The 14,823-nt window shown below is 43.8% G+C and overlaps 1 protein-coding gene across 3 annotated transcripts in view; it reads right to left on the bottom strand.

Annotated features, from left to right (window-relative positions):
* Positions 1 to 11,531, bottom strand: part of ROCK1 (Rho associated coiled-coil containing protein kinase 1) — a 91,555-nt gene extending 80,024 nt beyond the window's left edge. For 2 of the 3 annotated variants that reach the window (XM_077352638.1, XM_077352637.1), the window contains exon 1: positions 10,414 to 11,531. In XM_077352638.1, the coding sequence (XP_077208753.1) occupies positions 10,414 to 10,506 (93 nt within the window). In that variant the 5' untranslated portion in view covers positions 10,507 to 11,531. The remainder of the gene's footprint in view (positions 1 to 10,413) is intronic. The other variant, XM_077352639.1, reaches the window with a different exon arrangement.
* Between the last annotated feature and the right edge of the window lie 3,292 nt (positions 11,532 to 14,823).

The raw sequence follows: 14,823 nt of genomic DNA, 5'->3' as shown, positions 1-14,823 counted from the left end.
AGATGGGTCTGATGCCATTTATAGTAGGGCTGAGAACCATGAATGTCGACGTCAAAAAAGAAGCTACCACAATGATTTCTCCATGTTGCTCCCTGGTCTTTTGGAACAATTTTTGGTAGAACTGGAGGGAAGGTTTACAGTAGACTTTTATTTCACAACTAGTCTTCCTTTTGGATCTCCTGACAGCTAAGCTAAGCTGTCTGCACATTCGCTATTCCCTGTATATGATGTTCCAAATGGAGAGTAGGTGCTTTTACACCCACACCAGAAGTCTGCTTACCTGTGAATGCTGTAGACTTGGAAACCCCTTGCTTGTTGATATATAGTTTGCTTATTTATATATGTTTTGGTTGTCGGGAAATAGTTTCACATTATTTGATCTTTGAAACAAAGAAGTTAGGTGGATTGTGACTGAGTATAATAGAGAAGTAGGTCAGTGTACTGACTGAAATAAATTGTTCATGCATCCCTGATTGGATGGTAGGAATTACCCATCAAGATGTCCTCTGCCTCAGAGGGAGAATGGGAGGTCAAGATTCTGCCTCTGCTAAAATCTGGTGGAAGATACCAGAGTTCTTATTAATTATGCTACTGGAGCTCTAGCCAGATCCGAATACCACATTTGGAGAAACTACCATGTGTGCTTCTGTCTCTTATCACTTTTCAAAATTTTGTTTTTAAGTCCATAATATACTAATAGTGAGTGTGGTATTATTCTCAGTTACTGAACCTGGTGATTATGATGCACTTTTATGTTGCAACTTACCCAAAATTAATATCTCCAGGTTATAGAAATCTCCAGTACATACATACATACATACATACATACATACATACATACATACATACATACATACATACATACATACATACATACATATTTTGTGCACTAGCAAGAACATCTTAAGGTCTCTCCAGACCACTGGAAAAAGACCACTGGAGTATGCCATACTATGACTGTAGGATGCCCAAAATTAGGACAAGGATGCCAGATTAATCTCTTGATCATTAGGCATATTGTGCTTTTTGGCACAAGAGTACATTATCAAACTTGAGGTCCTGCCACTGGACCAATTCAATAGAAGGGTTACTAGAATTCAACACCCTTTATCAACAATTACTTTCAGAATATAAGTAACTTTTAAAGACTAAGACGCACAAAGACAGAAATGACCATGCACATTGGAAAGAGTCTCCACTTCTGACTGTGTTTTTTCTCTGGACACATAGATCCAGAACAAAGAACGCCTACATTTTCCAAATTAAAAACGAACAGTAATCAGATACAATTTGGTGAGGTCAAGACAAAAACCCCTCACTCTTGGTCCACATAGATGGATATTCTCACACTCTATTTACCTACAACATTTTTGTCCTGTCATTTCCGCAGGGAGTGCATAAATCTCACAACATCTCTGTAATTAAGAAAAGAAAAATGCATTTCTACAAAATCATTTTTATCTCAAGGACGTTCCCCCAATTTTTGTAATGGAGAAATCAGAATATTTGCAAGATTACTGGGGAAAAGAAGAATTCCTATAAAATATTTCATCTTTTAGAATGATTATTAGAAGGCAAGGTTTTCACAGAGCATAGTATTTTAAAATACTAACACTTTTTCATTTCCTTCAATTAAAATATTTTGAACATTTTGGGGAGTACTTGAAAAAGCCTTTTATCAAATATTATCCTTTTTCAGTAAGAAAAGTCTTATCTTACAAAGCATTTCACACTTCCCAAGTGTACATAATGAAAAGGTCTAAGGGCTTCCTCAACTTTTTCATGAATTGATGGGAAAGTATTGCACACGTTTCAATTTTTCACAGGGGAGAAAAGTCTGTGGCTTCAAAATTTCTAGATGAGGCAGAGGCTTAAGAATGATCACTAAGAAATTCTATCTTAAAGCAAAATCTGGTAGAAAGACCCTGTCATGGATTATATACAATGAGGGGTAAAGCCCATTGTATCCAGAAATGCAACGGGCGCTAGAGCTTGGGGGTGGGAAGAGGAAGGGGAGGGTTGTCCCACATGCAAGGGCATGGGGATGAAGGGGTGTTTTGTGGATGGGGGGTTTCTGGTGGTATGGTGGCAAATGGGGACGTGGTAGTGGTGACATGGGTGCGAAGAAAGTGTAGTAGGGGGCTGGGTGGCAGAGAGTGGTGGGCTGGGGAGGCCTTTTGCAGAGAGGGGGACAGCAGGGCAGCTTGCAGCTGCCAAGGTGCTCATCTTGGAGGCCATGGCAACATTTTGTTGGAGAAAGGGGTCTGGGGCTGGCCACGTTAGCTGCATTGCAGGTGAGCTTGGTTATGGAAGGTTTGGGTGGGGGTGTAAGTGGGAGGCGGGTTGGTTTCTGGGGGGGTGGGATGGAGAGGGGGGAAGCCTTCCTCTCCCCATAACAGACACCCTGTGAGGGAGGTGGGGCTGAGAGAGCTCGCCAGTTTAGAGGGTGCCATTCTTTAACTGTTGGCAGGGGATGGCAGGGGCTCATGGGCACTGGAAACCACAACTTCAATGTCTTTCTAGCTACTATAATGGCAATGAGAGAGTCTATTCTAATATAAAAAAACAAAAAGTCACTGAACGTTTCTAAGGATAGTTAAGAGTTTTTAGGAGCAAATGAATAAAATAAAATCTGTGGAATAGATTTGGATTTGTAGAAGGAACAGGAAGAGCACTCATCTTCATGAAACGTAACATCTGTAGAGATTCCTTATGTTTTTGTTAGTGGGGACTTGCTCTCTTAGCCTTTGTTTAGCTTGCAACTGAAATTACCACACTGTAATTATACCCAAATGGTTCTTTTTTTTTTTTGCTTAAATATTTCATGCCCCCTAGTTTGCCATAATATGAGGAATATGGATGAAATTAGTTAAAGCTGGCTATCCTGATACAGAAATAATTCTCTGTAGGGATTTAAATTGCTTGCACAGAGATGGACTATGTAACAATTAGTAATATGCTTGGATGGAATTTAGACAAAGTTTCCCCACAGGAATAGTCTACCCAAGATAACAAAGTTAACACCAGGCAAAGATAGATAATTCTTTGATGTTTAATTATTTATATTAAATGGGAGATGTAAAGACATATCAAAATGCCAAGTTCACTACCACAGAACAGCTATGTACAGGAAAAGATGGAAAGATTTGGGTCAGGTGTTATTAAAGATAAAGTTTTTGAAGATTTAGAAGAGAAGCTCTTATTCCCCCTAAAGAATGGCACTGCTACTTCAATAGGATCTTTGAAAGCTATACAATCAATCAATTCCCTCTCAACATTTGTCCTTGGATATGTTGGGTGATTCATCAATTGAGAGCTACAGCACAGTATTGATAATGTATCTACACAAATTTAAAGGGGAAAAGTAATCTGAGGATAGCAATGATGAAATTACCAACATCCTCTGGCCTCCTATCATTTAAAAAATTACAATTTTAAAACTGGACTGTAACTCAGGGTTAACAAAAACATCTTATCTAAAGCAGGAAACAATATGGGGGGAAAGGACAAGATGCAGAACATATAATTCCAAAATACTGGCCACACAGAAGATCAGGAGTAAGGTCAGTGTGCAGAACAGAACTGTTTTTGTAAACAGACCTAAGAAATATAAATGAACATCTCACAGAACAGCCTGACTCTTAAATAGCTAGGGAAATATTTTAACAATTTGGTTAGTGAACTTGCTTGGAGGCATTTAAACTGATGGTTTCATGAACTGTTTAGCAGATCCCGAGATTCCTATTAAAAAAGTTATCAGCCAGCAGAAACAACCCAAAAATATATATGAGGAAAGCAGTTGTTAAAATGGATTATGGATTTGATATGTGTAGAATGGGTACTTGTGTCCTATTATGCAAATCAACCTTTAAAAAACCTTCTACCTGCATCTCCAGCATGTATCTTGAAAGCAGAGGCAGGTATCGCCTCGATTTTATATATAGCCCAGGCTAGCCTGATCTTGTCAGATTTTGATAGCTAAGCACGGTCAGCCCTGGTCACTATTTGGATTTGAAACCACCAAGGAACAGGAGGGTTGTTTCAAAGAGCCAGGCAATTAGAAACCACCTCTGAATGCCTCTTGCCTTGAAAACCCTACAGGGTCTCCATAAGTCACCTGCAACTTGATAGTGGGGTTTCCCACTTTTCACTGCCTGAAAGAGTCTCAAAAGTGGTTTACAATTGCCTTCCTTTCCTCTCCCCATAACAGACACCCTGTAAAGTAGGTGAAGTTGAGAGAACTCTGACAGGACTGCTGAATCAGAACAGTACTATCAAGACTATGTCTAGACCAAGGTCACCCAGCTGGCTGCATGTGGAGAAGCGGGGAATCAAACCCGCTTCACCAGATTAGAAGTCCTTGCTCTTAACCTATGCTGACTTATCTGATATGTTGGATTCTATGTTACCAAATAAATGCTGGTATAAACAACTGAGACTGGAGTGCTGGACCCAGACCTGCCTTGATAAAATAGAGCACTAATTAATATCCCCAAAACAGACAATTACTTATGGGTTTCAACAGATGCTTCATATGACCTATACATTTCATGTAAGCATGGACTAAGAAGTAATAATAAGAAATAATAATCTTATTGCTATAAAGCTATTGCATAAGACCATTATGCTTATTATTTACATAATATCAAAGTGTCAGGAAAGCAATAACAGAACCCAGATTCCAACAGATGCTTGCTTACAGCATAGGCAAGTATCACCACATCCCCATTAAAGACAGATTCTGTATGTGTCAAAGTAGTTGTAAATTTAGTCCATTACCTATACTGTATTGTCCAAGATGGAAATACAGGCCTTGAGCCTCAGGGGAGGGCAGTGTATAAATATAAAAATAACAAAAAAACATAGGATATAATAATTCTCTACCTGCTGTCTGACAAAAAATGAAAAAAAATACGGTATCAAACAGAATTATTTGCACTTGCATATATTTTAGTATTCCATTTTTTTCCAAAATTCTGGAAAAAAACATTCTTTTTCCATGGCTTCTAAATATCCAGAAGTCTTACATCTATAAAGAATAAGCTAATTAGTTTAATTAGTTTTCTAGACAGAGAAAACACATCTGAGGTGGAGGGCAAATGATTCAAAACATGTCAGCTTGCTTGCTTATTTATTTCTTACATTTTTATTTCTTACATATTTATACTACATTCCCTTGAAGCTCAGGGTGGTTTACAGTATGAATTCATAGTTAACAAATTCCATTACAATATTGGTACAATATCTAGAAATTAAACTTGTAAACTTCTAACTTGTAGATACTGTAAATTTTAAACTGTTAACTATATATAACCATATAATACAAACTGTTGCTCGATGAGGTGGGTGGACTTGGGGTTGCCTTGTGCTGTATCTGGTGGTGAGGGGTTCTGGGGGCCTGAGTCGATGGCATTGGTTCACTGCCCCAACCGAAAGCTTGGTGAAAGAGCTCTATTTTGCAGGCCCTGCAGAACTGTGCTAACTCCTGCTGGGCCCTGATCTCCTCTGGGAGCTCATTCCACCGAGTGGGGGCCAGAACGAAGAAAGCCCTGGCTCTGGTTGAGGCCAGACTTGCTCCCATGGGGCCAGGGATCACCAGCCTACTGGAATTAATCAGGGAGCCATAGGAAGAGAGGTGGTTCCTCAGGTTTACCCGGCCCAGACCACATATGGCCTTGAAGGTAATTATCCAGGCATTAAGCCTGATATGGGACTCAATTGGTAGCCAGTGCGGCTGTTGGGAGTACAGGCTAAATGTGGGCCCTCCAAGGCATTCCTGTGAGGATCCTGACTGCTGCATTCTGTGTCAGTTGTAGTTTCCAGAGCAGGGGTGAGTCACAGTAATCCAGTCTAGAGGTGACCGTCACATGGATCACTGCAGCTGGATTTTCTGGGGCCAGGTAGGGTGCTTGTAGCTTAGCTTGGCACAGGTTAAAAAAAAATGCCAGCCAAGCTTGTGACCTGTTCCTTCACAGAGAGGGAGGCATCAAAGATCACATCCAGATTCCTGTCAGAATTTGCCACTGATAGCTGAAATCCATCCAGGCAGGGCAACTGCACTCTCTTGCTGGGGCCTTTTCTAACCAGCCACAGGACCAACACCTTTGAAGAGTTGAATTTCAGATGGCTCTGCCTGAGCCATCCTATCATTACTTCCAGACATCTGGCTAATGACCCTAGGGGTGAATCAAGGCAGCCATCCATCAAGAGGAAGAGGTGGGTGTCATCTCCATATTGATGACATCCCAATCCAAACCTCTGTACCAGCTGGGAAAGAGGGTGCATAAAGATATTGAATAAAATTGGGAACAGAACCGCTCCATGTGGGATTTGACAGCAGTGTGATTGGTTATTCTCTGTCCACGGTCCTAGGGGAAAGAAATCAGCCACTGAGGGGCTGTCCCTCTTATCCTGGTGTTAGTGAGGTAACGAACTAGAAGCTCATGATCAACTGTGTCCAATGCTGCCATGAGATCAAGCAACACAAGCAGTGCTGACCCACCTCGATCCATGGGACACAGAGACAGCCACTCTACGTTTTAAAAATTCATGGAAGTATTAAAAGGAATGCTTGTGTGCAACAGCAGATAAAGACCTGGCTTCCATGTTCTGCTGACAAGGCTTCTGGACCCAACATTGGGAATGTTCAGCCTGGAGAAAAGGACATTGAGCGGGGACATGATAGCCTAAGTATTTGAAAGGTTGTCATTTGGAGGAGGGCAGGATGCTGTTCCCATTGGCTGCAGAGGAAAGGACACGCAGTAATGGGTTTAAACTACAAGTACAACGATATAGGCTAGATATCAGGAAAAAAACTTTCACAGAGTAGTTCAGCAGTGGAATAGGCTGCCTAAGGAGGTGGCGAACTCCCCCCCCCCTCACTTGCAGTCTTCAAGCAAAGGTTGGATACACACTTTTCTTGGATGCTTTGGGCTGATCCTGCATTGAGCAGGGGGTTGGACTAGATGGCCTGTATGGCCCCTTCCAACTCTATGATTCTATGATTCTAACTTACAGAATTGGTCACTGCGCGCATGCACGTTTACGTCGCCGGCGTGCTACTGGCCGCGCCTGCCTCTTCCTTTCCTTCTCGCTGTGGGGGGGGGGGAGGCAGGTGCGGCTGCCGGCGGCCCAGTACCGTGGCCTTCGTGGCCCAGTACCAGGCCGCAGACCAGGGGTTGATGACTCCCGCCTTATTTGATAGAGACACAACTACACAATCTCACATTTCCCGTTGTTTAAGCTACTTTTCACTTGAGATCTGATTATTTAGTTACCATCTCTTCACAAAATCTGTGAATGAATTTTACCCATTTACATTTTTAAACTGTGCCACTGGCCTTACTTTGGTACCTTTAGCCCTTTGCTTACATATTTGTGGAGAACCTGCTCTCAAAGACTTTTCTCATGTTTTAGATTGTTTATATTTGGAACCAAGGACTATATTCATAACTAGATTTCTATTCGGAAAATATTTTTATACTGACACAGATAAATAGGTCTTATTACATACTAATCCTTTTGATTGGTTATAATGTGTCATTGTTTGCACTGACTACAAGGAAAATTCAAGCCAATGTGACCCCCATCATATTTTTAACCTTTCAGTGCTTGGTGTTTACTCGGATCTGATTTCTATACCTTTGTTTATACTGTTTGATTGTCTTATATCAGACATTGATTTTAATTGTATATGTATTCTAATGGCCTTTGCCTAAACACAATAACACATATCTATATGACGTTTGTATGTGACAAGACAAATAACTGGCCACTGTGTGAAACAGGATGCTAGACTCACTAAGACAACTCTAGACTTAAGACAATATACCTGATGTAGAAATCTGTTCTTGTTTGAAAGCCAGTGTGGCATAGTGGTTAATGTACTGGAATAAGATCTTGGAGGTTTGAATGTCTGCTCTCCCATGGAAGCTTGTGGTATTGCCTTGGTCAGATCACTCTCTCTCAGCCTAAAAGAACTCACTGGGTAGGTTATGAGGATAAAAATGGAAGCAGGGAGAACCTTCTTGTAAGTTATTTTGTGTCCCAACTGAGAAGAAAATTGAGGTAGAATACAGTCCAGTAGAACCTTAGAGTTATATCTGACTCTCAAAAGCTTATATCCTGAAAATCTTGTTGATCTTTAAAGTAATACTATACTCAAGTTTAATCCTATTACTGCAGACCAACACAGCTACCCTCTGAAACTAAATAAATGTTCTTAAGTATTTGCATAGTAGTATCATACTGGGACTGACATGCTTTCATATTTAGACAGATGCAGGTAGTAGAGTTATTTAATTGTTACAACCTTCCACATGGACAGGGTACATGACCACAGGTTCTGAGTACTTTTAAGTTTGTCCTGTCATAAAGAAGAAACATCTGAAGACGCATGCCTAGCAAGAGCTCCCAGCTATAGGGCTTCTTCAAGGCTGCCAATGTTATGAATCAGCTCTACAATATTTCCCTTTCAATATTAAATCAGAATCCTACTTTTATTTTAAAAGGAGAAGATAGCAACCCTATGATGGATGAAAATAAATCAAATATATTTCCTCCCCCTCAACTGTGCAACTGTTACAACCACAGACCTAAAAAAATTAATTCACTAGTAACCACCACTGCAAACTTCAATTAATTACAAAACTGATTAACAACATTTTGTCAGTATCCAGACTGGCCCTGTAATGGGTACTGTTAATAGCCTTCAATATCTCATTATTATAATATATAACAGTCTTTGAGAAAAGTCCTAATACATTTTGATGTTATTTATTTTAACACAATAGCCTCCAGATCTCTACACTTGCATACTCTACAGCTGTAACTTATTTTATGATGCGAGCAAAACAAGAATAAAAACATCTAAGGACCTAATCACATGGCCCTATTTCATTGTGCCAAAACTAGATTGGGTTCAGCTCATCTTTGCTTCTGTACTTGTACTTCAGCCTGTAACAGCACAGCTAAGTGTTAGCCAAAATCGAGATGAAAGTATAGCTATCATAGGCTGAACAGCTCACATATGAGGGTCCACTAGGAAGAACTCAAATTCAAAAGCAACTTTGTTATACTGTGACATTTCTTACACCAACATTAGAATGTACTCGTTGCACATAATAACTCTTCCACTAAAATGGCAATGTTTGTATCAGGCATACAACTGCCCACCATCTAAATCTTTGAATCTGAGTTTTATAATAAGGCACAGGTAACAACCACTTTACTTAAAAGGACTCACCTCATGTTAAGAGCCAATCCCCTTTATTTAGTTATACCAAAAAGACTCACTTCTCGCATCCAAACAACCTACTTACTTAAGACTATTGGGCATACTGGGAAGGATCACAGTATGATGAAACATGCACAACTACAGAAGTCAATCACTGAGCAGTTAAGTTCTGAGGGGCAAAAATTATTAAAGTTGCATGAATGATGCAAACTAGCAAGAACTTTATAGCTACAGCTACAACTTTATAGAGTGCTGACATAATAAGGTTCTGCCAAAGTGCCTTAGAAGAAGTCTTCATCTTAGAATCATAGAGTTGGAAGGGGCCATACAGGCCATCTAGTCCAACCCCCTGCTCAACGCAGGATTAGCCCTAAGTATCCTAAAGCATCCAAGAAAAGTGTGTATCCAACCTTTGCTTGAAGACTGCCATCTTCTGAGAACTCACACTGTAAGTTTTATAACAAACTGCCTCCTAACAAAGAAGAGATTCATTGTTCAATCTGCGTCAGCTCAGAATTCAAAATACTTAAGAGATACTCTAAAAAAGTCAACTACAAGCTAAACAGACTTAAGTGATGTCTACCATTCTGGTACCAGCAGTTACACTATGGTTTGAGCTATGGCAACAAGAAAAATAGAAATGTTTAAAGTATCATGACCTTCAAGACAGCATGTCTTTTGCACTGTACACAAGGTGTTAAATATAGTAAATTATTCATATTTTACAAGTTTTAATTCTTTCTATTAGCAATAACCAAAATATTACAAAATACTAAATATGAGTTTTTCAGTCACTCTTCTATTTTCTGATATGCTGACTCGTTCTCATAAGAAGATACTGGTTATAGATGAGCTACTTACATTTTTTCTCTATTTGAGGAAATGCCATTCTTCAAGAAAAAAATGCCACATCCATGCCCTTGAAAGAATCCATCAGGGATTCTCTGGGATGCAACATCCAAGTGTTAACAGTTCATACCTTAAGCTTCTCAAACAGTGAAAGCAAAGCAATATCGCAAAGCCATATATACAACTTGCAAACAGTAGGATAGAAAAAATATATATGAAATTACATTTACAACCAGAAGCTATCGTTAAGTATCCACTGCCGAATTCTCCTCCTCCCAGGAAAGCCTGCGGTATCATTAATGTATTAAACAGGAGCACATGCAACTCACCAATAAGCAATCAGCATTCACTTCAGATTTGGGGTCCCTTAACATCATACCGATTTTCTCAAATCGAGATTCAAAACTGTCTCCTATCGACATGGTGCCGAACGGTAGTCGCCTTAATCCACAGAAAAGCAAAAACGAACAGGGGCAACCCCTGAGCTGGCTGTTCTAGCCCACGTTATCAGAGCGGAGACGGGGACGCAGAGCAGTTGTCCCTCATGCTCTCCCCCCGGCACATCATCGCACAAAACAAAGAATTCGAGCCGAAAGTGGGGTCAGAGGCGCTATTCCCTCCCCAGGGGACAGTCTTTCCCAACCGCCCCTGAAGGTCTAGGCTGCCGTCACAGCCTCGCCAGTCTTCTCTTGCCTCCAGCTTGGGCCCCAAGGTCTCTGCAGCCACATAGCCCCATCCAGGCAGCCGCCCTGGCAGCCAGCGTAGCGGTTCCTCCTGCTGCCGCCGCCGCTCCTCCTCTTCGGTGCCAACTCCGCACGAGCGAAGGGAAGCCGAGCGAGAGGGGCCTACCATGAAAACAGGAAACCTCACAGCGTCACCGGCCTGCTCCCTCCATAGGGACCCGGGCCCGAGGAGGGGCGCAGCTCCACTCCCTGCCCGAGCCGCAGCGGGGCGAAAGAGGAGGAGGAGGATGCCAGCTGCCGCACAGGCCGCCCTGGCCCCGCTTCTCGAGGGGGAAGCAGCCTCCGCCTTGCCCTCCAGACACGCGCGGCTTCACCAACGGCCGCGCAACGGCTGCAGCATCTTCCTTCCTTCGCGCGCCCCTTTTCCCCTCGTCGTCGCCGCTTTGCTGCTTCCTTCCTCGTCTCCCCCCCCCCCCCCCCGCCTTTCTTTCCTGACTGGAGCTGCGAATAGTTCCCTTCCCGAGGCTTCAAAACTGGGGAAGTGGCGCACAGCTGCCCGGGCCGGGCTCCACTCGACGACCCTGCCCAGTTCCGCCGCGGAAGAGAAAGGGCCGCTCCTCCCCAGCGCGAGGAAACCGAGCGAAGGGAAGAGAACGAGGGCCCCAGGGCGGCCACCGCTGCCTCAGCAACTCATCCAGGAGGGCAGAGTCACACAAATATGTCCGCCTTCCTGTTCAAACAGACCGAGGGACCGGATCGCAGGGCGCATGCGCCTTCGTGATGGGGGGGGGAATCGAAGAAGAAAAGAAAACCAAGCGCCGAGTGCCCGGGCGGGGGCAACTGCGCGCGCGCGCGCCCAAGTGTGGGCGTCTCCTGGTGTTCCGGGCTCTGTCTAGACTCTTCCCCGCCCCTGGGCCGCCTTCTGTTCGAGTTACGGGGAGCGGGAGCGTCACGGCTCGGCTCCCGGCCCGCACGTGGAGCGTTGAGGCAATGCTAGCCGTTGCTACCAGCACAGCAGCGGCGGGTGGAGTCGAATCCCGCAGCCATAGAAGCGCTTGAAGCCGAAGCTGCAAGTTACAAAAATGGCCGGTGCGTAAGGACAGCTCAAGACACGTCTACTCCACTCCCAAACTATTCAGCAGCGGTGTGTGAGCTAAAGATCTGGGGCTGCGGTTGCTTCCTTAGAATAGATGATCTGTGGAAGATATCCTCTCGTTCATGGCGTGTTCTGACCTAAAGCATGTCAACACAGGAGTCAGAATCTTCGGCTCTGTACACTCACTGGTAGCAGCTGCCTAGGAATCTCTGGACTTTCCCAGCTTTCTTTGAACTCGGGATTGTACCTGGGATCCTCTGCACTCCGTTCAAGTGGTCTGCCCTGTATGAGGATTTGCTCTTTTCTATGCCACTCACAAGATCACTGAACAAAACAGAGAAGCTCAGTCTCTCCTTGCATGGCTCTGCTTCTTGAAATATTCCAGGGAATTCTTTCCTCTTGGAAGCATATAGTAAAATGCTTTATTATTTATTTATGGCTCACATTTATATTCCGCCATTCCCAGCACAGATGGCTCATGACAGATCACATTCACAACATATAAAAAACAATTTAAAAACCTCTCTAACCCTCCCTCTCCACCCCATCCCTTGTCCCCTCCCACACCAGCCCCAGCATATCTTTAGGAATATGTTTTAATTAAAAATTCGGGTACAAACTAGACATACTCAAAACATTATCTAATTCTTTTTAGGAGAAGTCCACAGTCCACCTTCCTCTCCCAGGGATCACTCTGAATTCCAGAAGAAATTGTTTGACAATAACCACCAGGGGAAAGTGCTCTCTAATCCTGACTTAATATAGTTTAAAAATTCTGAGTTTGTCAACATTCTAAATGGTTCTTTCTTGCCAAATGAATCATTCATCCTTACCCATTGTTGTTCCTCTATATATTTCTGAAACAGCCTAGGGGGTGGGACGTGTCCGGCTGTCCAAGTTGGAATAGGGCCAATCGGGGCAGCCAGCTTTGCCCTGATTGGCCCTGCCCCTGCAGCTCTCGCCCTCCGGCCTGGACTCTAGCCTCTTTGCTCTCATACGCCTCAGTGCCCAGAGCCAGCAGCAGGTAAGGGGAGAGGCCCTGGACAAAGGGTCGTGGTGGAGGCCTTGCTCCTGGCCAGCTAGGCTGGGCTTGCTCATGAGGGCCTGCTGACTGCCTGCTAAGGACCTCTGTCTCGGCCCTGCTAATGAACTGCCCAACCCCAGCCTGCCCCACTTGATTTGGCTGCGAGCTGCGGCCCAAAGCCACCTGAAGCTGCCTGGCCAGGGGAGGGGGCCCTTTCAGGACCCGTTCTTAGGAAAAGGCTTTGAAGCTAGTATCATATAATAGTTATTTTGCAAGCTGGATGTCATACTTGTATAATTCAGGTTCTATACAATACAAAAATCTTTTTTCTTAAGAAATCTTTAATGTGTCATCAGGTTCAGCATTACAACCCATAGCTACTGATAGCACAGTGGTTCTCAACCTTCCTAATGCCACAACCCTTTTATAGAGTTCCTCATGTTGTGGTGACCCCCAACCATAAAATTATGCAAGTGTTCTTTCACAGAAGTTAAATTGAAACTGACCAATGATGTGAAGATTCATTGTTCTTGATTGTATATAAATTGGTTTTTTCCCGGGGTTTCTCAGTTCAATTCTGCCTAATGTCCCGCCGAGCTGCACCGCCACCTGGAGCACCTGGGGGGAGACTCCGCTGTGCTGAAGGCACTGCTGGAGCAACTGGTGGCTGCAGGGGGAGCAGCAACAGTGGCAACGCCTCCGCCCCAGCCAAGCTGCTCGTCCTACTGCAACCCCTGTGAAAGGGTCGCTTACCCCCCAACGGGGTCCCAACCCACAGGTTGAGAATCACTGTAGCAGAAGTATTTCCTCACATTTTTTTCTTAGCCTGAGAATGTACATAATTTGTGAATCCTATATAATATATGGACTTTTGACACATCATGCAATCAAACTCGCTAGAAAAATCATTAATGCTCGCATGGTCAGCAGCAAAAGGAAACATGGTCACCAGAGGATCCGCTGGCTTGACACGATCAAAGCCGATACAGGGATGACCATGAACCAACTAAAAGAAGCAGTCAAGAGACAGGGGTGTATGGCGAAGACATCCTGATAGAATCGCCGAGGGTCGGACATGACTAAACGGATGACATCATCATCATCATATATTACAGTCTTAAAACCCATAGGAATCCCCAGGCTTGCACTAAAATCTGGACGTTTGTAAACAAGGAAGGAACTCTTCTCCCCCAAAACAGCAATAACTGTGTGTGTCTTAAATGCCCAGCATCAACACCTTGGAAGACCTTGAGAGCTATTTCAGATTACCAAGGCAACCTATTACACCAGTGGTCCCCAACCTTTTTATCACCGGGGACCGGCCAACCCTTAATAATTTTACTGAGGCCCGGTAGGGGGGGTAGTCTTTTGCTGAGGGACATCGCCGCCGGCTGACCCCCTGCTCTGCTTGCTTTCCCGCTGGCGCCCCTGACTTCCCACCACCTGCTGGGGGGGCGCTGCCAGCAGCAGCTGCGCAGTGCCACACCGAGGGGAAGCCCCAGCCATGGCAGCTGCTGGAGAGCACCAAAGGTGAGCCGGCGGCAGAGTGGCAGGGCAGCCCCCAAGGCAGCAGCCGGGGAGGAGGAAAAGGAGGAGCCGCGGCCTGGTACCAAATGGTCTACGGACCGGTACCAGTCCCTGGACCGGGGATTGAGGACCACTGCATTACACAACCAAGATATTTGCTCATAATTGTGGTCTTTGTTATCCACTTGCATGGAGAAGTCAGTCACCTCAGCTTTCTTACTTTGTTTTCATATTAGAGCTACAGACTGGTTGGACCTCATCCCCTAAAATGTAGTTGGGAAATTAATCTGCTTTTGTGGCAATCCCAAATTTGTGATTCAGATAAAATAACAAATTATGGTTTAAACTCTTGACTCTAAACAAGACTCTAAACCAAGATTCCAAGTCAGGATTGAAATGGAGTGCCAAT

Source organism: Paroedura picta, chromosome 9, assembly GCF_049243985.1.
Source record: "Paroedura picta isolate Pp20150507F chromosome 9, Ppicta_v3.0, whole genome shotgun sequence".
Classification (NCBI taxonomy): Eukaryota; Metazoa; Chordata; class Lepidosauria; order Squamata; family Gekkonidae; genus Paroedura; species Paroedura picta.
Note: the sequence above shows the minus strand (reverse complement) of the source record. Positions and strands in the feature narration are given on the sequence as shown.